At 46.1% G+C, this 23727-nt stretch overlaps 1 protein-coding gene and 1 pseudogene across 8 annotated transcripts in view; both read left to right on the top strand.

Annotated features, from left to right (window-relative positions):
- LIMD1 (LIM domain containing 1) overlaps positions 1-23727 on the top strand; it is an 88653-nt gene that overhangs the window by 57466 nt on the left and 7460 nt on the right. For 6 of the 8 annotated variants that reach the window (XR_005060758.2, XR_012129590.1, XM_073232514.1 and 3 more), the window contains 2 exons: positions 18274-18341; positions 20688-20750. Coding sequence is in view for 4 of the 8 variants with exons in the window: in XM_073232514.1 (XP_073088615.1) it covers positions 18274-18341; positions 20688-20750 (131 nt within the window). In the remaining 4 variants the exon portion in view is untranslated. Of the gene's footprint in view, positions 1-18273; positions 18342-20383; positions 20596-20687; positions 20751-23727 lie in introns of all 8 variants that reach the window. The other 2 variants (XR_012129591.1, XR_005060759.2) reach the window with 1 other exon arrangement.
- LOC140848144 (glomulin pseudogene) lies at positions 6559-8770 on the top strand (annotated as a pseudogene).

Genomic DNA, 23727 nt, shown 5'->3' on the forward strand with positions numbered 1-23727 from the left:
GTGTGCCTGCAGTGGAGGTCATCACAGGAGATATGTACATGATGGTCAGGACAATTTAGTGAGATGCAAAGCACATAAAAAGTGTTTTAAAAAAATGAAAATTCCCCTCCATTTCCTGGTAGGAGGAGAGAAATTGGATTCTACCGATGTGCACTCAACAGGCATTAAGTAGCGCAGGGGGCTCATGGCACGAAGGAGCAAGCAGCGCTTCAGAGTAAGGCAAACCTGGGTTCCCATCCTGGCCACTTACTGCCTGGGTAAGTCTTTCTCAGCCTCAAAATATATAAAATGGAGGTAGTAACATTTAACCTATAAGGACTGTGTTTTTATGAAGACAAAAGGACATTCACAATTGGGAGCAATTCTGGATTGTCAGTCCCAGGATTCCCAAGCGCAGTCAGTTCCCTCATCCTCGCACTGCTACATGGGATTGACACGTGATGAGTTTTGTTTCTGCATGATTCTTTGCTCTTCCCTTCGTCAGACTACCCTGGCCTCACGTCCGCCTCTTGCCTTCTGAAGGTGCCTCTGCAAGGCAAATAGGACGTCATCATTCTGTCTATGGGAAGTGGCTTTTGGAGTGGATTCTTGATGAGGCTGTACATTTATTAGTCAATATTTTATAAACTACTGTTACTGGAAAAAAAACAGCAACTTTGACTACTATATTCTAAACCTCTGGAAAAACTGTGTGCACTTTCCCACTGGCAGAAACCTAGCGTAGTGGGGTGTTTGTGGGCTCCTCTGTACAAGGTATGTGGCAGGAACGGGGGCTTGTGATGCAGTAATATGTGTGGCTATGCTTTTAAACATTTTAAAAACTTTTTTAATATATGAAAGTTCTGAATACAGTATTTGAAACATAAAAGGCAACTACAAATGTTAGTTTTTTTCTCCCACTGACAGAATACAAAATAGTAAATTTGGATGTGAGATCCAGTGTGTAAAATCAGGTGGTCTTTTAAAGCTGAAGTAAAAACTGGAGTTTGGGCCCTTCAGACAGAGTAAGGCCCCACCCTCTCAGGTCTGTAGGGAAGTCTTGACCTCTTTTTTTTCCTGGAATATAGGAAAAGCAGATAGAGCCTCTAAGCCTCTTCCCTCATTGCTGGGGTCTAGACATGTGAGTGTCTCAGCTCCTGACACTGGCAGCAAGAGGTCAAGTCAGATGGGCAATCTTCAAAATGATAAAGTAATGCCTGTTCATTATTAAAAGTTTTGGGAAGTGTAAGTGTAGGGAAGTATAAAGAGGCAACTAGTGAACAACCCTCCTGGACCTGTGCTTGCACGAGCACATACATACACATCTGGTAGATACAATATATATCCATTGAGAGGCCCTGGCACTCTAGGACAGATTGCTTTTCCAGTCTTTTTGCTTTGATTTTCTTCTTTACATAGCTAGAATACACAATTTTCAGATCTTATTTTTATACTTGTCATATTATTACATAAGGGTTTTCTTTTAAAAATCAAAATACTATTTTCCAGATTATAAATACATAATTCTAGAAAAATTTAACATAAAAAAAGTATGAAGCAGCCAGAGATGGGTAAGATTCCTCAAGGGAGGAACAACCTAAGACAGGCACAGTAACAGGAGTCCATCAGGTGAGAAATTGGGGATCAACAGAGGTGAGGCTTAGAACCTCACCCCCCCTGTTTTGAGAAAAATCTTCTGCATCCGTGGATGTTTTGTTGCCCTTGTCTAGCTTGGATTAATACTTAGTCTATAGGCACAGACCTGATCATCTACATTTGCCCTCTTACAGCACTAAATTATGTTTTCTACCTTTATCTTGCATCTACCTACCACTTCAGCATTTTTATTAAAAAAATAATAATAAGGGAGAAATGTGGGATTCACATATCAATCAAGTATAAAAATCAAACGAATAATCATATCTGACTTGATTGTTTATAGTTCATGATGTGTGATCAAAACTGAAAGTTTCTGTGATATGACTGCCCTTGCACTGTTCACCATGTAAGAACTTATTCACTATGTAAGAACTTGTTCTCCATGTAAGAACTTGTTTGTTATGCTTCAGAAGATTGGAGACTGTTGAGAATTAGGCTTGGGGTTGATTAATGATTGTGCATTGAGTCCCCTATACAGAATTTTATTGTTGTTAACAACCATTTGATCAATAAATATGAGAGATGCCCTCTCAAAAAAAAAAAAGATTTATTAAAAGGTCTATTACAGAAAAAAAAAAGTATGAAGCAAAAAGTGAAGTTTCTAATATTATCTGCTAATAAACCTAATAGTAGAAAAAATCCCAAACATTGAAATGTATAAAGTAGTAAGAGAAATTCCCATTTAATATAACCGACTTAACACTAGACAAGTATTCAAATAAAAAACAACTTTGTAGTCTATCAGCACTAACCACTATGAGTTTTAATGTACAATCTTTCAGTTTTTTCTCTTTTGTATATCAGTGGTGTGTGTGTATAAGCCACTGAAATGGAATTGTACTATGAATAATCCAGCTTTTTTCACTTACTAATGGATTTTGAGTATCCTATAGTATAAGCATTTCCCAGAATCACTAGAGCATTTATTTGAGTGGTATTTTAAATGGCTACATAATCTTTCATCATTTACATGTACCCTGTTTGATGGAGTCATTTTCTCTAAGCCTGTCAGTTTGGATCTAAGTAAATATTTGTTCACATTTCTGGTTCTTTCCTCCTCAGCCCCACCCAGAGATCAGCATTTTTAACTTTCCTCTTTAGGGAGAGTTTATCATTTTATACTCATCAGAGGCTTACAGAAATATGCAATGACAGCAATCATAAACAGCTGTGATCATTTAAAAAATAATTTTTTATATCATCAATGAAAAAGTTCTTACTTGATTTGTGTTTCTTAGAATACTCAAGGGTTCAAAGCTTTGGCATTTAATGATCTTCCTCTGTGAGTTTTTGGAACAGAGATAATCTGATTAAGACAAAAAAATGCATGCCTAGCTCAGATTCCTCAGAACGTCCTGACCGCATTCTGAGGTTGGTGTTCTCCATGCTCTGGGTCAGAAGCCTCATCTCTCCCTAGCTGTACCATTTCAGGTGGCCCATTGTGCTCTCTAGTGGCCTGATCAGCAGCTTTGGCCTTGCTGCCTTCAGTAGAATGTGGTTCTCTTGTAGGAAATTCCTGAAGGGAGCAGAGAAACAAGGTAGCCCCACAGACCCGACTGGACCCGGGCTGTGCTTGCGGTCAGACATTGTGGGGATTGTTTTCCATTGTGTCTGGGCAGCTCCTCTTAGGGTGGACTGTTCGTGTCTTTCTTGTCATCTCAGTTGCTGGGAGGGACAGAAGGCAGCAGGTCGGCTGTCAGCCAGGTGCCTGATGGTGATGAAAAGTAGAGGACACTCTAGGTTATTGTTTTCTTTTTGAAAACTGTGAGTCCTCTGGGATCGTTTTATGGAGAGAAGAGTTATAAATAAGTAAAATAATTAACTTACATGGCTGTCAAGGGGATTCCATTGGTGAACCCCAACGAATTTGGCTGTATGCACTCATTCTTGTTTCCCTAGTTGAGCAGGGTAAGGAAATACTTGTCAAAGTTCTCTAATCCTCCGGAAGTGAGGGTAACTGACTTTGAGGGAAGGCCAGGAGGTTTGGAGAGCCTCAGTACCTGCAGCCTTCCAGCATATGCCCCGTTGCCCTCTTCACACTCCCTGAACTCCACTACAGTTTGTCTCAGGCTATAAGACTAATATGTGGTCACTGCAAGAAAAAAACAAATTAAAAATTACCCATTTCCTATACTCAAAAATAATGAATATTAACATTTGGTATATATCTGATATGTACAAGCATACATGTAGTTATGTGATCATATAGGCACACTTTTATACCTGTTTTTAAGTATTTCAAATATTGGTGTCATTAAATCTTTTTTGAAACAGTCTTTTTATGGCTGCATAATAGTATACATGCCATAATTCATTTAATAGGAATTAGACATTTAGTTGATTCTCATTTTTTGGTAAGCTTCTGTAAATGATGCTGAGGTAAAGGTCCTTTAAGCAATCTGTGTCCTCAAGAATAAAGTTCTGCTGTAGAATTTTTGGTCAAAATAACCTGAATTTTCTAAATTCTGTTGATATCTAATACCAAATTTTCTCGTAAAAACTTGTTCCAGTTTCTATTACCCCTTGCAGAGTGGAGAGTGTCTGTCAGTGTCATTACTGTTATTCTTTTTAACTTTTGCCAGTCTGATAGAGCATAGTGTATCATTTCAATTTGCAATTTTTATCAATCATGAGAGAAGTTAAAAGATTTTATTTTATATTGGTTTATAGTATCTCACCTAAAGAAGTTTTGTGTTTGTGTGTGTGTGTGTGTGTGTGTGTGTGTGTGTGTGTGCAGATTAATAAGAAGAACAGGAAAGTGCTATAGGAAATAATTTTTATTTACCCACCACCTAGAATACACAAACCTTTATATGTTGTCATTTTGACTTATTTTTTATAAAGAAAGTAAAATATTGTAAATTGTGCTTGACTTGGTTACAGTCCCATTCTATTTTTCCTCTTTCCCCAGAGCATATGCTGTCATGAATAAAATGTATGGACCCTTCAGTCCCAGTTTTCTACTGTTGCCACAGATGCAACCATCTATATACAACATATGGTACTAGTTTGTATTTATGTATGGGTGTGTGATTTAACTTAATATGAACTATCTATCATATTAATTTATCTTTGAGCAGTTTTCCTTATATGCATATCAGTATGTTCAATTCTTAATGATACCTACAAATCTAGTTCATTCATTTTGACTGTTGGGTAGTATTGAGTCCATTGAATATAACTCCAAATTGGACCTCAATGTATTTTTCAATTTTTCCATGTTGGTGAGTGTTGAAGGTGCTTCTGGATTTCTAGGTTTTCTTTTCAGTGTTGCAGTGAACATCCATACATGCATCTCTTTCTACCCTTTGGAAGATCTCCTCAGGGGCATCCCTACGAGTTTGTTGTGGGTAATGTGGATTCTTAGCTGTATGAGCTCTTGCCAGATTCTTCCCAAAGTGGTTGATCATTTGACACTCCCATCAGCAGTGTGAAAAGCTTCTTCTTGTTGCACACTTTCACCAAGACATGGTAGTGTCAGACTTAGTGGTTTTTGCCATCTGGGTCTGGGAATGAGATAGCATCTCATTGCGGTTTTAATTTGCATATCCTGATTGCTGGTGGAATTGAATATCTTCAAATGGTTATAGCCTAGAGTTTAACAGGTTTTTCTCCTCTGAACATTCCCTTTCTGTCCTTTACTCATTTTTTCCATTGGGTTACTTGTCTTTGTTGTATTAATAATTAGTATTTCTTTACATTTTAGATACTGGTACTTTATTATATGTGTTGTAGCTTCTGGTCCCTGGCTTGCTTTTCCTTTTATTTCTACAAGTCAGCATTTTTCTCCTCCATTGCCAAGCCCTCCTAGTATAAGGCTGAGTTGAAATTACAGTATATCCTCAAGGAGTATAGCATATACTCAGCATTGAAAGTTCGGTAGGGAGAGAGGGGCTAGCAGCCTGCGGTCCATTTCAGCATCAAAACCAGGAAAAATAGGAGGAATGGCTGTGGAAGAACTTCAATCCATAATAAAGAGATGTCAAATCCTAGAGGAGCAAGATTTTAAAGAAGAAGATTTTGGCTTATTTCAGTTAGCAGGTCAAAAATGCATAGATGAAGGGCACATAGACCAGCAATTAGAAATTACTCAAAATGAAAAGAATAAAGTCATCATTAAGAATATGGGCTGGCGTTCTGAGAGAAATCTGCTGCATCCGTGGATGTCTTATTGCCCTTGTCTAGCTTGGATTAACACATAGTCTACAGGCACACACCTGATTATCTACATTTGCTCTCTTACAACACTAAACTATGTTTTCTACCCTTATCTTGCATCTACCTACCACTTCAGCATTTTATTAAAAATAATAATAATAAAGAGAGAAATGTATCCACATATAAATCAAGTATAAAAATCAAATGAATATTCATATTTGACCTGATTGTTTATAATTCATAATGCATGATCAAAACCAAAAGTCTCTGTGATGACTGCCCTTGTACTATTCACCATGTAACTTATTCACTATGTAAGAATTTGTTCTCCATGTAAGAACTTGTTCGTTATGCTTCAGAAGATTGGAGACTGACGAAAATTAGGCCTGGGGTGGATTAATGATTATACATTGAGCATTGAGTCCCCTAAACAGAATTTTATTGTTGTTAACAACCATTTGATCAATAAATAGGAGAGATGCCCTCACACACACACACAAAAAAAGTACACACTTCCAATTGTAAAATAAATAAGTAACTGGGATGTAATGTATAGCATAAGGAATATACTCAAAATATTGTAACAACTGGGTATGGTGATAGCTGGTACCTAGAATTATCATGTATATAAATGTTGAATCACTGTGTTGTACACCTGAAACTAATGTAGTACTGTGTGTCAACTACCCTTCAATAAAAAATAATTATCAAAAAATAAAAAATAAAAATAAAAGCTGTGCAAAAGGGAAAAAAAAAAAGAATATGGGCTGGAATCTTGTTGGTCCTGTTGTTTGATGCCTTTTATGGAATGGTAAGGAAGATGAAAAAAGGAAATATTTTCTGATGCTTGATTTATTGGTAAAGTTATGTAATCCAAAGGAATTATTGTTGGGTTTGCTTGAACTGATTGAAGAGCCCTCTGGAAAACAGATATCACAAATTATTCTTCTTTTACTTCAGCCATTACAAACAGTGATTCAGAAACTTCATAACAACAAGGCATATTCAGTTGGATTAGCCTTGTCCACCCTTTGGAGTCAGCTATCCCTCCTCCCTGTTCCATACTCAAAAGAACAAATACAAACAGGTGACTATGGCCTTTGTCAGTGTTGCAAGGCCTTAATAGAGTTCACTAAGCCTTTTGTGGAAGAAGTCATTGATGACAAAGAAAACTCACTGGAAAATGAAAAGTTAAAGGACGAGTTACTGAAATTTTGTTTCAAAAGCTTGAAATGTCCTCTGCTGACAGCACAATTCCTTGAACAGTCTGGAGAAAGTGGAAATGATCCTTTAAGGTGTTTTGCATCTGAAATAATAGGATTTTTGTCAGCAATTGGACACCCTTTCCCCAAAATGATTTTCATCATGAAAGGAAAAAGAGGATTTGGGATTATCTTGAATTTGAGGAAGAAGACAAACAGTTAGCAGGGTCTATGGCTTCTCTGGCATATCTAGTATTTGTACAGGGCATCAGTATTGATCAGCTCCCAATGGTCTTAAGCCCATCGTACCTTTTGCAATTTAATATGGGGTGAAAGGAAAGGAGCGACACACAACAGCAATTTACCGGAGAGTTCTGCTTTATTAGGGAAAGGTGCTGGGATATATAGGATGGGGCATAGGGTGATTGTGGTGTTACTTCTACAGGGCTGGTGGCTGTTGGCTAGGTGCTGGGATTGGGAGGGGGGCGAGAGGTGATTGGGCTTCAGGTGGCGCCGGCGGGAACCGAGGACCCCGAAAAGAAGCCGGAAGTTTGCCATCTTACTGGTGGGGACCCTTCATTCCCCCCTTTCTCCTCTATGGGTTTGTGGGCGTTGCTTTCTTTCTGACTGCTTCCTGCTGAACAGGGGCGGAGAAGGGAGTGAGGGTTTGAGGATTGGGAGGAAAGGGTTGACAGGACTCCCCACAGTAAGGATGAGTAGATGTGGACTTCTTCAGGTTGGAAATCAATGAAGGTTCCCTGTAACCATAGGTTGAGGACCTGTTGATTCCAATGGTGCCAAGAGGATGTGGGTGTCAGGAGCCAGGCGTCTGCGGCCATTGTTTCCAGGAACAGTTTCCAGCGGAGAGAGGGGTCCATCTCAGCATGTGGTGAGGAGGTCACGTAAGGGTGAGGGGTCTTCCGTGGCCAGAAGCTGGTAGTTCCTGAGTAAAAGCTGGTTGAAAGCTTGATTAGAGATTTTCCCGACTTGGGATTTGATGAACTTTATTATACAGGGTAAGAAGAGACAGACAAGAAGAATGACTATTATGGGGCCTGCAATGGGCCAGAGCCAGGTGAGGAGGGGGTTTGTTAGTATTGACGAGAATGGGTTGGAATTGGAAGCAGAGTGGAGGCTGGAGGCAAGGTCAGTGAGTTTGGTGATGTCAGTTTCTACAATGCCGGATTCGTTGATGTAATAGCAGCACTCTTCCTGGAGGAAGACGCAGGTGCCACCCTTCTCGGCTGTAAGCAGATCTAGGGCCCGCCGGTTTTGAAGGGTGACTTTAGCTAGCGAAGTGACTTGTCTTTGGAGAGAGGCTAGGGAATCGGCAGTGGATGCCAGGGCTCCCTCAAGTTTGGCGTCGAGATCTCTAACTGCCCATAGAGAGTGACCCAAGGCTCCTCCTGAAAACCCCACCCCAATGGCTGAGGTGATTAAAGAGATACCGACCATGATGGGAAGGAAAGCAGCCCTTTTTGTGCGCGAGTGCAAGGGAGGTTGGAGCTCAAGGAATTCTGCCATGCTGTAAAGTGTAAGCTGTGGGATTAGGGTGACGAGAATGCAGGGTGTATCGGAGTTGAGAGGCAGTGAGTTGAAAAGGCTGCCATTACACCAAAAGAAGTGTCCCGGTTGTGTAAAAGTCTTAGAGCCGGAGGTAGGGGTGTAGATAGAGAGGCAGTGAAGTGCACTGGAGGGGGGTGGAGTTGGGCCTACACAGTGGTGGATGGTGAGATTATCTGGGTATTCTGGCTCCCATTGGGGTATGTCTGCCAGGGGACGGAGGGGTTGTCCTTCTGCATGGAAGGAGTAGTTGGAAATATTAAGGGGCACGGCAGCCAGCAGTGGGCGCTGTAGTGATGCGCACAAGAAACAATTGGCGGTGTTGAGGGTGTGGTTGAGAAAGATGGTGTTGTCTTGAATGAGCTGTAACCAAGAGTAGGAAGAATAAGATGAAGAGGCGCCGTCAAGAGTTTGGATAATGACCTTTTCGGAATGTCTGATATCTGATGCAACTTGAGAGATCTGGGAGCGAGAGGGAACATACTCTCGAGAGATATGAAGGGTACCGTGGGGGGTCGAGGACCCCTTGTAGTAAACTGAGGCTGTTACTCCAGCAGCCCATCGAGAGTCCCAGGGATCTGGGATTGATAAGGAGAATGAGCCGTTGGGATATTTCATGAAACGGTTGGAGGAGTAATACTGTGGGTACTGGAAGTCACCCATGTAGTGAATGGTGCAAGACCAGTAGGGGCATCCCCCGTAGGTGTCTGGCCATCGCCTGCAATAGGCTTGTCTTTGGTCATAGAGGAAGCAGAGGTAGGGAGAATAAAGGTAGCTGTAAATGAATACTTCAGTGGAGGGAGGAAAGTGGAGGTACAAAGGCTCAGAGCAGCCTTTCAGAGGGCAGTCTGATGTGGCAATGAGGGCAGTAACTTTTGTTTGATGCTGTGTGTAAGTCTGCTTGACTTTGAATCGCCATACAAAGGAGGATGGGGCGGCAGGGAAGACAATAGGAATGAGGGAAAAAAGCGAGAGAGCAGTAAAGGAGGAAAAAGTCATGATTCAGGTATGGATGGCAAAGAGGGTGCACGGGAGATGCGGAGCTTCAAGGGATCAGAGGGATGAGGCGTGGTAGAGTAGACAGCGTCTTGGGCTGTGTCCGAAGGACTCTGGATTGTGATTGATGGGTCTTGGGTGTCCAGAGAAGGTGAGTCTTGGGTATTTGGTTTCAACCTGGAGATATGAATCCAAGGGGTGACAGAGTTATCAGGCAGTGAGAGCTTGGCAGCCGAGGGGGTGCAGAGAATAACTGGGTGTGGACCTTCCCATTTCGGGGTGAGAGAGGGCTGATCCTCTGGTGACTTATAAAACACTAGTTGGCCGGGCTGTAAGACAGGAGGATTTTGGGAGGCGGATGGATCAGGAAGGAGCCAATCTTGATATTTCCACAATTCAGTGCGGAGGAGAGAGAGTAGTGGAAGGGCTATATTGGGAGGAATTGGTCCTTTGTGGGAAGGGAGCCCCGGGGGTAGAATCGGGCGGCCGTACATGATCTCAAAGGGTGACAAGAAGGAAGGTTTCTTTGGGAGGGCTCGAATGCGGAGTAGAGCTAAGGGAAGTAAGCGAACCCAGTCAAGGTGTAGTTCTAGAGATAGTTTGGTCAGGATGTCTTTTAGAGTCCTGTTGGCTCTTTCTACTTTTCCTGAAGCTTGTGGTCGATAAGGACAATGTAAATGCCAGGGGAGTGAGAGCGACTTGGAGAGGTTCTGGATAATTTGGGCAGTGAACTCAGGGCCGTTATCTGATTGGAGGGAAGTGGGCATCCCGAACCTAGGAAAGATCTGGGTGAGGAGGATAGAGGCAACTACGGATGCTCGTTTGTTAGTGGTGGGAAAAGCTTCAACCCATCCTGAAAATGTATCTACTAGCACGAGTAGGTATCTGGTACGTCGTACAGGGGGCATGTTAGTGAAGTCTATTTGCCAATCTGCAGCGGGGACATTACCCCTTGCTTGATGAGCCGGGAAGGGTCGGGCTTTGAGGGGGGTATTAGGGTTAGTGCGTTGGCAGATGGTGCACTTGCAGGTTATTTGGTTAAGTAGGGTTTTGTCTTCAGGAGAGAGAGGAAAAAAAGATTGTAAAAAATGGATTAAGGATTGGGGGCTGGGGTGGAACAGGTCATGTAAGAGGCGGAAGAGAGACTCTTTGTCCTGAGAGCAGAGGGCATCTTGTGATAAGGCTAAAACTGCAAGGGCAGACGGATTGTTGCCTGGTGCGTTTTCTGATAGGGCAACTGACCAGGCTACTCTGTCGGCCTTGTTGTTACCTCTTGCAATGGGGGAGTCATCTTTTTGATGTGATTTGCAGTGGACTATGCCTAGTCGGTGTGGGAGTTGTGAAGCCTCTAAAAGTTTAGTAATTAAGGCTGAATTAGTTATGGAATTCCCTTTTGTGGTGAGGAGGCCTCGTTCTTTCCATACTGCCGCGTGGGACAAGAGAATGTGGAATACGTACTTGGAGTCAGTGTACAATGTGAGAGACGTGTCCCGGGCCAGAGTGCAAGCTCTGGTGGCTGCAATGAGTTCAGCCTGCTGATTGGTTGTACCAGGGGGTAGGGCTCGTGCTTCAATGACATCTTTGAGGGAGACTACTGCATATCCTGAGTAGTGGATGCCCTCATGTTTAAAGGAGGACCCATCAGTAAACCAGATGAGGTCGGAGTGTGAGAGGGCTCCTTCGGAGATCGTGGAGTGGCATGGAAGGAAGTTGTGAAGGGCTTCTAGGCAATCATGCGAGGGAGTATGAGGAGAGTAGGGCAGAGGAAGAAGAGTGGCCGGATTTAGGGGCGGGCAGGGGAGGAAAGAAATGTTTGGATTTTGGAGGAAAGAGGACAGTAAGGTGAGGAGTCTGGAGGGGGGGAGAGTCTGTAAACTTTTGTAGGTTAAGAGGTCTTTTAGGTGATGTGGGGACAGAATGGTAAGTGGCGCTCCGAATGTTAGTTTATGAGCTTCTTTCTGCAAGAGCTGTCCAGCGGCTAATGCCCGTAGGCAGGGGGCCCATCCCCGAACTGTGGGGTCTAATTGCTTGGAGAGATAAGCTACTGGGGCAAAGGATGGGCCATAATATTGGCCTAGGACTCCTAGAGCTTGACTGGACCTCTCATGAATGTATAATGAGAAGGGTTTTGACAAATCAGGGAGATGGAGAGCTGGAGCTTTTACAAGGGCTTGACGGAGCTTAATGAAGGAGTGTCGGGGTGAGGATGATAATGGTTCTTCAGGGGGGCCCTTGCTGAGGTCGTATAGGGGTCTTGCCAACAGGGAGAAGTTAGGGATCCACGCTCTAAAATACCCAGCCAAGCCTAGAAAGGAAAGGATTTCTGTCTTGGTTTTGGGAACGGGCAGGTCAGAGAGGAGTCGTTTTCTGTCTAAGGTAATGGACTTTCTTTGCTGAGACAGAAGGAATCCAAGGTAAGTGACAGAAGGGGAAGAGATTTGAGCTTTGGCAGGGGATACTCGGTAACCTCTGGACGCTAGAAGGTTAAGTAGAGACGCAGTGTCAAGTTGAGACTGTTCCCACGAGGGACTGCAGAGCAGAAGATCATCTACATATTGTAATAAAGTGGACTCGGGGTGATCATGGTGAAACTGTTTGAGGTCTTGAGCTAGGACTTGTCCAAAAATATGGGGACTATCTCGGAAGCCTTGTGGTAAAACTGTCCAAGTAAGCTGAACAGAATGTCTGGTGTATGGGTCCGTCCAGGTGAAGGCAAAAAAATCTTGGGAGGAGGGGTCTAGGGGAATAGAAAAAAATGCGTCCTTGAGATCTAGGACTGAGAAGTGGGATGCAGAAGCAGGGATCTGCGATAAAAGGGTGTATGGATTTGGAACTAAGGGATGGATAGGGACAACGGCTATGTTGATGAGGCGAAGGTCTTGGACAAGGCGGAAAGATCCGTTGTTTTTTTTAACAGCTAATATGGGGGTATTAAATGGGGAGTGAGTGGGTCTGAGGTAGTTTTTGTTTAAGAGATCTTGAATGATGGGTTGGAGGCCTATGAGGGCTGAAGTGGTTAGGGGGTATTGGGCCTGACAGATATACTGAGAGGGGTCACGTAATTTGATAGAGGCAGGGGGACATAGGGCCATGGAGGGGCTTGTAATGTCCCAAACTTTGGGATTTACAGGGTGTATAAGGGCAGAACTGGAGCTTTCATTGGGTAGAGGGGGGTTGTCGGCTATGAGGGCCATCAGAAAGGGAGTACTGGGGGCTGTGGAATTGGATATAGTTATGGAAACGTGGAGGAGGGAAAGGATGTCCCGTCCTAGTAAGGGGATGGGACACTGGGGCATAACTAGGAAGGAGTGGGAGAAAGGTATGGGACTGTCTAGGATTGTGCATAAAAGGGGGGGGTTTTTAATGGGAAAATCTGTTTACCTCCTACCCCGACTATAGGAGTAATGGCTGGCGTGGTAGAGCCCCGGTATTCTCGCAAGACTGAGAAGGTGGCTCCTGTATCTAGGAGGAAGGAGATGGGGCGACCGTCTACTGTTAAAGTAACCCTGGGCTCCTGTTTGGTGATGGAAATGGTCGGGCGAGAAGCCCCCGGGCCCCGTCAATCTTCTTCTGCCAGCCCCACTACGGTGGGCTTAGGATGGGGGTTGTTCGTCCAGCCTCCCCTTCGGGTGGTTGGGCAATCAGACCCCCAGTGGCCCTTTTTGTGGCATCTGGGGCATGGGGTGGTAGGAGATCTGGGGGAGGGGCACGCCCTTGACCAATGTCCCTCTTTTCCGCACTTGAAACAAGCTCCTTGGGGGGGCTTGTCTGTAGAGGGGCGCCCAGGTTGTGGTTTTATCAGCTGGGCCAACATCTGGAAATTGGCCTGATCAGCTTTTTGTTTACGGCGTTCTTTCTCCTCCTCCCGGTTATGGAAGACTTTAAAGGCCACTGTTAGGATCTCAGTCTGTGGGGTAGCGGGGCCCTGTTCTAACTTTTTGAGTTTAGCTTTAATGTCGGGGTAGCTTTGAGCTAGGAAGTATGTCATAAGGACCTGTCTTCCTTCAGGTGTTTCTGGGTCCAGGCTGGTATACTGTAATAGGGCTTGAGTGAGTCTATCTAAGAACTCGGAGGGGGTTTCATCTCTCTTTTGAATTATGTCTTGGAGCTTTTGAAAATTGACTACTTTACGAGCTGCCTTTTTTAGACCTGCTATTAAGCAGGAGGCAAAAATATCTCGAGAGTGGAGACCCACAGCGGTGTTATAATCCCAGTGTGGGTCTTGTTCGGGGACAGCAGTGGGACCAGGGGAACAGGTGGGGTCAGTCCTGTGGGTTTCGGTAGCATGCATTTGGGCGAAGTCCCAAGCTCGTCTACGCTCCTCAGGGAGGAGAGTATTGGCCAGGAGCATGAAGATGTCATGATGCGTGAGGCTGTAAGACTGGAGGGTCCATTGAAACTCCCTGATGTAGGTCGTGGGATCAGTGGAAAAGGAACCTAAGCGTTTCTCTAGTTGGGCTAAATCTCCTAAGGAGAAAGGGACGTGAACACGCAAGATGCCTTCGGATCCTGCTACTTCCCGGAGCGGGGCGATAATTTTGGGAGGCCCTCGGGACCGAGTCTGAGGGGGACTGAAGGGTTCTGGCTCAGTCTGTGCAGGGGAAACAGGTAATGGGGGCAAAGCCGCGATAATTTTGGGAGGCTCTCGGGACCGAATCTGAGGGGGCAAAGATGGACGAGGCTCTTGGAACTTAGTTAGAGGGGGGCTGAAAGGCTCAGGCTTGATTTGCGGGAGGGGGGAAGGTGAGGGGGACAGAGGAGGAGGTGGTGAGGTGCAGGAGGAGATGGTGGAGGAGGGGGAAGGGAGAGGATGGGAGGCTTCTGCGGGGGTGGAGGCGGAGGCGGCGATAGAGGAAGGGGGAGGGGCTGTTGTAGGAGAAGAAGGGGAAGGGAGAGGATGGGAAGCTTCTGCTGCGGGGAAAGCGGCAGCGGTGGTGGAGGTAGAGGAAGGGGGAGGGGCTGTTGTAGAAGGAGAAGGGGAAGGGAGAGGATGGGAAGCTTCTGCTGCGGGGGAAGCGGCAGCGGTGGCGGCGGTAGAGGAAAGGGGGGGGCTGTTGTAGGAGAAGAAGGGGAAGGGAGAGGACGGGAGGCTTCTGCCATGGGGAAAGAGGCGGCAGTGGCGGCGGAGGGTGGAGGGGTTGTAGGAGGGGGAGGGGCTGAAGGGGGAAGTCTGTATGGCGGAGGCTCGTCGGCCGGGTCAAAGGTAATTGAAGAGGGACTGGGAGTGTGTGGAGGGGAGGGAGACGGCTTGCAGGCTAGGAGAACTTGGGGCGGGGAGCAGGTGGTGCAGAGGCTGGGATTTTGAGCTAGGAGGCGAAAAGCTTCGATATAGGGAATCTCCTTCCATTTTTTCAGGCGCTGGCAGTAGTTAAAGAGATTGCGAGTGATGTTAGGATCAAGAGTTCCCCCTGCGGGCCATTGGTTGTTATTGTCTAGGGGGTATGTCGGCCAATCTTGGGAGCAATATTTACGGAGAAGTTTTGGTTTTATATCAGGCGTCAGGGAGAGGGTAGCCAGATGCTTAAGCAGGCATTCAAGAGGTGAACTTTCAGGGAGGGATGAGGAGGCTCCCATGGCTAAAGGACAGAGAAGGAGACAAACAGGGGAAGACGAACGGAGATCCTCAGACTGGAGGCAGACCACAAGGAGACAAAATGGCTAAAGGACAGAGAAGGAGACAAACAGGGGAAGACGAACGGGGATCCTCGGACTGGAGGCAGACCACAAGGAGACAAAGGGCGTCCCCGATGATCCTTGGTGGTCTGCGGAAACTCGTATACGAGTCGGAATTTCTTGGGAAGTGTGGGTCGTCACCCAAACTTCCCTAAGAAGGCAGAGTGCCGGAGTCACGAGGTACCTAGCGCTAGGCATTTTCGGCAGGCCGAACAGGTTTCGGCTGACGGAACAGAAGGAGGAGGGAGCGGGAAAAGGAGCGTTCTCATCCGCAAAGGAGTCACCTCATTTATGGCTGTTGGGGGGGGGGGCTGAGAGTCTGCTGCAGCTGTGAAGGCCTGAGGTGAGGGTTTATGGCTTTTGGAGGAGGGGCCTGAGGGTCCGCTGCAGCCGTGAGGGCCTGAGGCGGGGAGCGTTCCCTCCTCGTCCCCGAGCGTCAGGGCCTTGCCGGACGATCACGGTCAATGGCACTGCGATAGCTCAGGGAAGAGTGGCCCACCCCGGGGGGGGGGGGGGGGGGGGGACTTACCTAAAGGCCAGAGAGGAGTGGTGAGTGTGATGAGCCAGCGCCGGAAAAAGAGGACAAGGGCAAGCTGCTGCTGGTGTTGGGGGAAGACGGGGCCCAGTTGGGGTGTCCCGTCTCCCGGGTTTCGGCACCAATGAAAGGAAAGGAGCGACACACAACAGCAATTTACCGGAGAGTTCTGCTTTATTAGGGAAAGGTGCTGGGATATATAGGATGGGGCATAGGGTGATTGTGGTGTTACTTCTACAGGGCTGGTGGCTGTTGGCTAGGTGCTGGGATTGGGAGGGGGGCGAGAGGTGATTGGGCTTCAGGTGGCGCCGGCGGGAACCGAGGACCCCTAAAAGAAGCCGGAAGTTCGCCATCTTAGTGGTGGGGACCCTTCATGGGGCATATTGAAGTCTTTTTGCAAAGAACAGAAGAGCCTGTTTTCTCCAAACGATTGGATCTGTTGGAGAATGGTTTATTAAGAAAAGAAGATAACAGTCTACTTCACCAGTATTTAGAAATCAAGAGTTTTCTTACTGTACCTCAAGGCTTAGTCAAAGTAATGACACTTTGCCCCATTGAGACACTGAGGAAGAAGAGTTTAGCTATGCTTCAGCTGTGTATTAAGTTGGATTCACAAGGCAAATATACATTATTTAGGTGCTTATTGAATACAAGCAGTCACTCAGGTGTGGAGGCCTTTATTATTCAAAATACCAAAAATCAAATTGATGTGTCTTTAAAGAGAACATATAACAAATGGTTTACAGGACCATCACTGATTTCCATTCTAGATTTGGTACTCTTTCTCCCAGAGGGTGCTGAAATAGATCTACTGCAAAACTCAGACAGGTGGGGTAACCATCACTAAGGGTCACCTAACAAATTAAGAATAAAATGGGAAACCCCTGCTTAGGGAACCTAAACTTAACTAATAAAACATAGTTTCCTGTGGAAAAAAAAAAAAGTTCGGTAGGGAGCACTCAGAGGGCTGGAAGAGGGACAGCAATGTGTCTGGCAGCAACAATTGGCACACACAGAATGGTCTGCCCGGCCAGGAGAAGGGGGGGCCTTCCTATTAAGTGGGTGACAGACAAGAAAGTGGATGGCCAGCCTCAGAGCCTCCAGCATTCCCTCCTAACCGCTACCTCCAGCCAGCCCCCCGGTCTGCAGCTATGTTCACCCGTGGCCAGGGGTACACTCTCTGCCTCCTCCAGCTCCTTATTCTGCCACGTCGCCTCAGGTCCACCAGCCCAACCCTCCCTCTATCTTCCTGCTGAGGAGCATTTTGGCTTTTCAGCAGTTTTGTCTTTTGAACTTTGTGTATGTAGTTTTTGTTGAATACAAGTTTAGGTTTTTGATGTCATATTTATGTGTTTACTTTTACAAGGTGTGCTTTTTATATCTTACCTAAGAAACTCTTTTCCATGCCAAGGTCAAAGACAGTTGCCTGGATTTTCTTAAAATAGCTTTTATTTTTCACACTGAGGTCTTTAATGCATCTGGACTGTTCTGCTTTTGTAGTTAAATTGACTTCCTTTTTTGCGGCTTTTCCTCTGCGTCAGTGCTCTCAGAGGCCTCTCTGAGCTCCCCAAGTCTGCGTCAGCGGTGTCCTCTCCACCACCTTGTGCTCCTTGCCTGCTCTGGGGGGTACCAGGCAAGGATGCTCAGGGGCCGCTGTGGGGGTCTCTTTGCACCCCCAGCGCTGTGAGTGTTTGTGACACTGGTGATTCAAGCTTCATGTGTGGACCCTGGTTCCACGGGCCTTGATTCCACTGATATTTAGGATTCATTCAGTTTTTGAAATTCCCATGGTGTCTGTTGGGTCTGTTTTGTGCCTGGCACTGCATATGTTCTCAGAGATGGGAATGCAAATCCGGGGTCTCATGAAAGTGCTCACGCTTACCTTGAACATGTGGGCCATTGTGTTTTTTCCTAAGGGATCAAAGGAATTGATAAATTATGTTATTCTGTTGGTGTCCTACCTTTATGGAAACTGATGTTACATCTAGAGAGGCTGGGTGCTTTTAATTTTTCCTATTCTTGCTCACCACATTTAAATTAAGAGAAAACAAGAAAAATCATTATCCTTCCAACAACATATATTTTCTATACTTCAGATGAAAAGAAGAGTTGCCCAATTTATACGACTTTCCTATAGGTTGTCCCCAGCATCCCTGGAGAACATATCAAAGGTCACAGTCCCAAATGCCTGTGGGAGCAGCCGTTTCACAAGAGACTGTTGCCCGGTGCCTCTGCTTGTATGTGCCTCTGCCATTGGTCTCCAGATGTCTCTCTGGCCGCTTTCTCTGCAGAGGAATTGCAAACAGTGGGTGTGGGGTGATTCCCAAGACCCGCTTGGTCTTCCTGCCAAGTAGCACCACCAGGGCCTTATCTCCTGGCCTAGCCTGCCCATTGCCAGAGCCACCCACAGCTTTCAGCAGCCAGAGGCTGTTATGACAGTTGGCACTTTTTGCATGTTTACTGCTTATTAACATTTTCTTTTTACCCGCCTTTGTGTCTTTTCCTTAGGCCGGAAGCTGAGAGGAAAAGCCTTTTATTTTGTCAACGGCAAAGTGTTTTGTGAGGAAGACTTCCTGGTGAGTTTGTCTCCTGTTTGCAGTCCTGACCAGAGTCAGGGTTGGGGGTATGTGGAGGCTGGGACCAGGCAGAAGAGGGTGCTTTCTCGTGATCCCCAGCATCGCTGGGAAACTGTGCTGCCTAAGAAAGGCGTCCTGGCTTTCCTTCTACAGATGCATGAGTGGACCATATTCTCAGGGCGAGTGACAAACCACAGAGCTTTGTGTTTTGAAGGGACTTAGGGTCACTCTCCTGTTCTCTCGTGGCTTTGCCCATGTCTGCCCACTCCACCCATTATCTTAAACCTCTGCACTGGGATCCAGGCCTCTGTTACTTCTTACCCTGCCTGTCTTCAGTGGGAATTCAGCCTTCCCCACCCATTGGAAGTCTATCGTGTGCAGTGGCTCCCAGGTCTGAGCTCCCGCTTTGCCCAGCACCTCAGGCTGGCTGCCAGCCTGCTGCTCACTGGCCAGGTCCCAGGGCTGCCTCCAGCTCCTCACACTGCACTTGTCTAGGCGGCAACACCGCCTTGCCTTGGGTCCTTGCTGCCGAGAATTGTGACCTAGGCTGGTCCTCCATCCTCCAGCCCTCCTCTTTCCTGTCTCTCCCGTAATTCAGCCAAGCGTTGAGCCTTCTGCCACCATGGCCTCCTTGTGGCTTGTCAGGGCTGTCCACACCACCTGCATGTCATCCTGGCTGCCCAGGTCCGTGTCGCCAGGGTTCCAGCATGTGCAGAAGCTCCCAGTGGTCCTCACCTGCCTGGCTCCCAGTGTGTGTCTAGCTCGCTCTGCTGCTGGCCACCTGCACACCCGCACAGCGTTGTCTTCGTGCCTTAGCCTGTGCATTTCCCCTGCTGTGCCTGGATGACTCGGTTGGTGCTCCTTGCCCCACCCCCACCCCCCACTGGGGCTTGCCCTGGCAGGTCTGTTAGCGCCCTGCATGATGCCCACTGCCCACCTACAAGGTATCCCCCTGCTCCTGACCGGAAGAATGCACATCCTTTCCTTTCCACCATCAGACTGTCACACAGTGCCAAGCCCTGCATCTCAGGGATGAGGAATGGGAGATGCAGAGATGGCTTGGGGCTAGCTTCCTGGTAGATGTGCAGTTTGATTCATTATGACTGTGTTTGCCAGTAACAGACAAGTAAACCCGAACTGGCTGAACCAAAAAGGATCGTTCCAGCAATTCCCTCAGGTGTCATTTTTTCTTTGGTTTTTGTGCAAGCTCTAGGTTCAGGCACTCTGTAATGGTAGCACTCAAGAGTTTATATTTCTTCAGTTTCAAATCTGATGGGCCTGGGTGCCTGTCGTCTCTGGGGGTCTCACGGGCTCTTGTTGGGCCACATGCCCATCCCTGGGCAAGTCATTTGTGCGGGAGGAAAGCGAGGCTCTGCCTGGCAGGTCTGAGTCAGGGCCCTGCCTGGAACCCAGCGTGGGGTCAGCCCCACAAGAATCCTGGGGACCATGGGATGCGGGTGGGGCTAGGCCCCAAGTGAAAATAAAGAACTGTTACCCCTAGAATGGGAAGGGGTGCCAGGCAGCAGAAACCTATACTTCATGGTGTGGAGTTGAGGAAAGTTTCCTTTTTCTTTGTTCTCCACCTTCCTTTTCATTACATTTCTCCAAATAAGTTGTTTACAATATCTAAACTTCTAGTATCTTCCAGAGTATAGTATCTACTGTGTTTCCTGAAGAGAGTTCCTCATTTCTTTTAGGATTCCACCCTGTATGTGTGTTGGTAAGGTAAAGGAGATGCTATTTATCAAGTTTCTTTGAAACTAGCTATAAAAGGCATTAGCTTTTTAGCCACAGTCAGCCTTCAATTTGAATCCTACCCTTAAGTCTTATAGGCTGTGTGACCTTGAGAACTTCACCTAACCTTTCTGAGCTTCCATTTGAGAAATGGTGTAATTGCAGAATTGTTCTAAGGATTAGAGTGGTGGTCTCAAACTTGAGCATACATTACAGTCCCCTGAAGGGCTTATAAAAACAGATTGCCAGGTCCCACCCCTTGAGTTTCCAATTCTTGGGTGGAGCCCAAGAATTTGCATTTCTTACAGGTTCCTAGGACTCAAGGAATGAGATGCACTGGATCAGAGATTAAAGTCTTCTATGCATGGCCCCTTTCTCAGAGCCTGTCATGTCATCAGTGCCCAGGCACAGTTGCTGGGGCAAGTGGTGTTAGTATTTTGATGACTTTTGTGGTAGAGATACGATATGACTCATCACATGGACATGCTGTCTTCAGGGAAATGACAGATTTCTGTACAGAGTGAGAAATTTCTTGTAATTTTCACTGGTGGGGAAGTGGCTGGATTCATCTGCTCTACCTGGATTTAACTTTCTTTTCTCTTTCCTCTGCAGTACTCTGGTTTCCAGCAGTCTGCTGACAGGTGTTTTCTTTGTGGACATCTGATCATGGACATGGTGAGTAGGGGCAGCTTACCAAGATGATAGCATGGTGGGAAGAGGAGGCATTCAGAGAAAAAAGAAATTAGCAGTTGATCACAGTGTTTTCTACCTTGATTTGTGGCTATGCATAGTTCACTAAAAGAAGACCTTATGGAATGCAGTTTGCTGGCTCTAGTAGAACTCACATGATTGGCTTTTACTGGTGGGAGCATCCAACCTTCCTCTGATTTTCTGTGGTTTTGTGCAATCCCAGGTAAGATGGCAAATAGAGCCTGTTTTTATCGCAGAAATCTCACCTGTCTTGAATTTGGGTGCAGAAAGTTGGATAAACTCAGTTATTTTTTCCCCCATGTTCTGCCAGACTCAGTTTGTTCCTGAGTTTTGGGGCCTGTCATTAGTCTGTGAGAATGGAACAAGAAGCAGATTTCATATATTCTGGTCCTTGCTCAGCCACTGGCTTTCTGGGCTTGTCTTGGGCCTCAGTATCTTTATCTCTTTAATCAGGACAAGTTTTCCTTCCTGGCCTCCGTATAGGGTGTGGTCGTGAGATTCATGCATACAGAATTCTTATTCTGTCTCGGGGATCCACTTGTTCACCACTGGAGATTGTCCTTTAAGAATTTCTTTAATATATTTTACCTTTTTATTGAAAAGCAACTCATAAAGGGTGCACATCGTTTAAGTGTACAGCTAAATGAATTGTTACGTATCATTTGCCCATGTAACCACACCCAGATAAAAACGCAGAACATTTCTCACATACCACACCCAGAGGTTCCGTATCTTCCAGTCCAGGCTCCCTTTCCCACAAAGGTACCCACTGTTCTGACCACTGTTGTGCCAGATTGTTTTGGTGATCCTGGAACTTGATGTAAATGGAATTATATGGTCTAGACTCCTTTGGGTCTGTCTTTTCTCACTTAGAAAAATGTTTCTGAGATTCATCCATGTTGTTTGCTGTGTCAGTAGTTCATTCATTTTCCTTGCTAAGTAGAATTCCATTGTATGGATATAGCGGTTTATCTGTTGTCCTGCTGATGGGGCTTGGGGTGGTTTCCAGTTTGGGGCTATTTATGAATAAAACTTCTGCAAGCACTCTTAGGCACATCTTTTGACATGAACACTCATTTCTGCTGGCTTTATGCTAACATGTAAAGTCCAGTGACCCAGAGCCTTCTCTGTCATGAAGAGAACCTGCTGTTGTCTGGGTTGTGCCATGCCACTGCAGAGCTTAGCCCCGTGAGAGGTGGTTTTTGTGCAAGCTCTAGGTTCAGGCACTCTATAATGGTAGCACTCAAGAGTTTATATTTCTTCAGTTTCAAATCTGATGGGCCTGGGTGCCTGTCGTCTCTGGGGGTCTCACGGGCTCTTGTTGGGCCACATGCCCATCCCTGGGCAAGTCATTTGTGCGGGAGGAAAGCGAGTTCCACCAGTTCCCCCAGGGGAGGCAGGCAGGAGCCACACACCCTCACCCCTGCCTTCCCCAAGTACTTGCCTGGATCCACAGGGATCCATTTCTTTAGTGGAATTTGCCCTTGATTTAGAGTCCTCTGATAAGCCTGCCATGTATGAGATCAACAATGTCCAGAGTTATGAACATAATCTTACCCTATTCTTATTTTGGGGTATCTTAAGCCTTCTTTGGGCCTCAGAGTATTTTCTCTGTCTATTGCTGCATGACAAACCACCCCATAGTTTAGTAGTTTAAAACAACAGTGATTTGCTATTTATCATGACTACATGGGTTAGGAATTGGGTCAGGAATGGGCAGGGTGATCCTTCTGCTCTGTGTGGCATTGGCTAGGGTCACTTATGTGGCTGTGTTCAGCTGGTAGCAGTTGAACACCCAAGATGACCTCTCACCCTCTAGCCTCCTTCACGGTAGACTAGTGTGGACTGACTGACAGCAAGAGAGAGGAGGCACAGGTTGCCAGGCTGCTTAAGTCCTTGTCCAAGAAGTCTCAGAACATCTTTTCTTCCTCATTCTGTTGATGAAAGAAAGTCACAAGACCATTCCTGATTCAAGGATTCTCCACTTCCTGGAGTGAGCATCAGCCTTACATGCAGGCAGGAAAGGAATTATGTTTTGGAGACCATCTCTACCACACAGGATAATGCGAAATTGAACCTGGACTCTTGCAGGTCTTCTCTGGGACTTGTCTGTCTTTTAATAATTGACATGAACACTCATTTCTGCTGGCTTTATGCTAACATAAAGACAGACTTTTAATAATTGTCTGTCTGCTGGTGACACCCAGTTTTAAAAACAGAACCCTTAACTATGGCCAAGAATTGTAATAGTGCAGAAGAAGATTCCTTCAGATACCACTTTTTAGTCTCCAGCAGAATCAACCAGTTGTCCAACTCTGCATAAATTGTCTGTGCCCCCACCTTGTTAACAGAGGGGAGTACTCTGGGCTTGCAGATTGGAACTGGGCATTTTCTCACGTTAAAAAAATTATCGCAACTAGTTAGAATGCAGCAAATGGCATCTTTATCCTACCACTCTTTAGGCATAGTATGACTTAAATTAACTTAAGGGTATCTTTCTGGCAAGACAGCTTTAGTCTGGGGGCCAGTGGACTTTGGAAATCCATCCGGGTGCTCCTCCGTACACAGATTGAGAGGGGCCTCAAAGCTTAGGGAGACACTGGAGACAGTGAGGAGCCTGGGAAGCTGGAAAAGCACATCAAGTCCTCCACTTGCCTTCCTGTGGCAGTGTGTGAGGTGTGGCCCTGGCCTCCAGAGGTGGCCTCGGGGCCCTAGAAGGAACTGGAACACAGCACATCCTTCCTATGGTTCTCACGGTACACTGACGAGGTGTTCCTCGGTTCCAAGTCCCCTTCCTTCTGCCTATTTGAAGGTCTCCCGCATGGCCCCGTGCTGGGGTGCTAATGACCATTCTGTATATTCCTTGTGGTGGATGTCGGGGGCAACCTTGCTGGTGTGGACTCCATGGTTCAGTTGTTTGTGCCAAATGTCATGTCACAGG

Source organism: Manis javanica, chromosome 3 (genome assembly GCF_040802235.1).
Source record: "Manis javanica isolate MJ-LG chromosome 3, MJ_LKY, whole genome shotgun sequence".
Taxonomy (NCBI): Eukaryota; Metazoa; Chordata; class Mammalia; order Pholidota; family Manidae; genus Manis; species Manis javanica.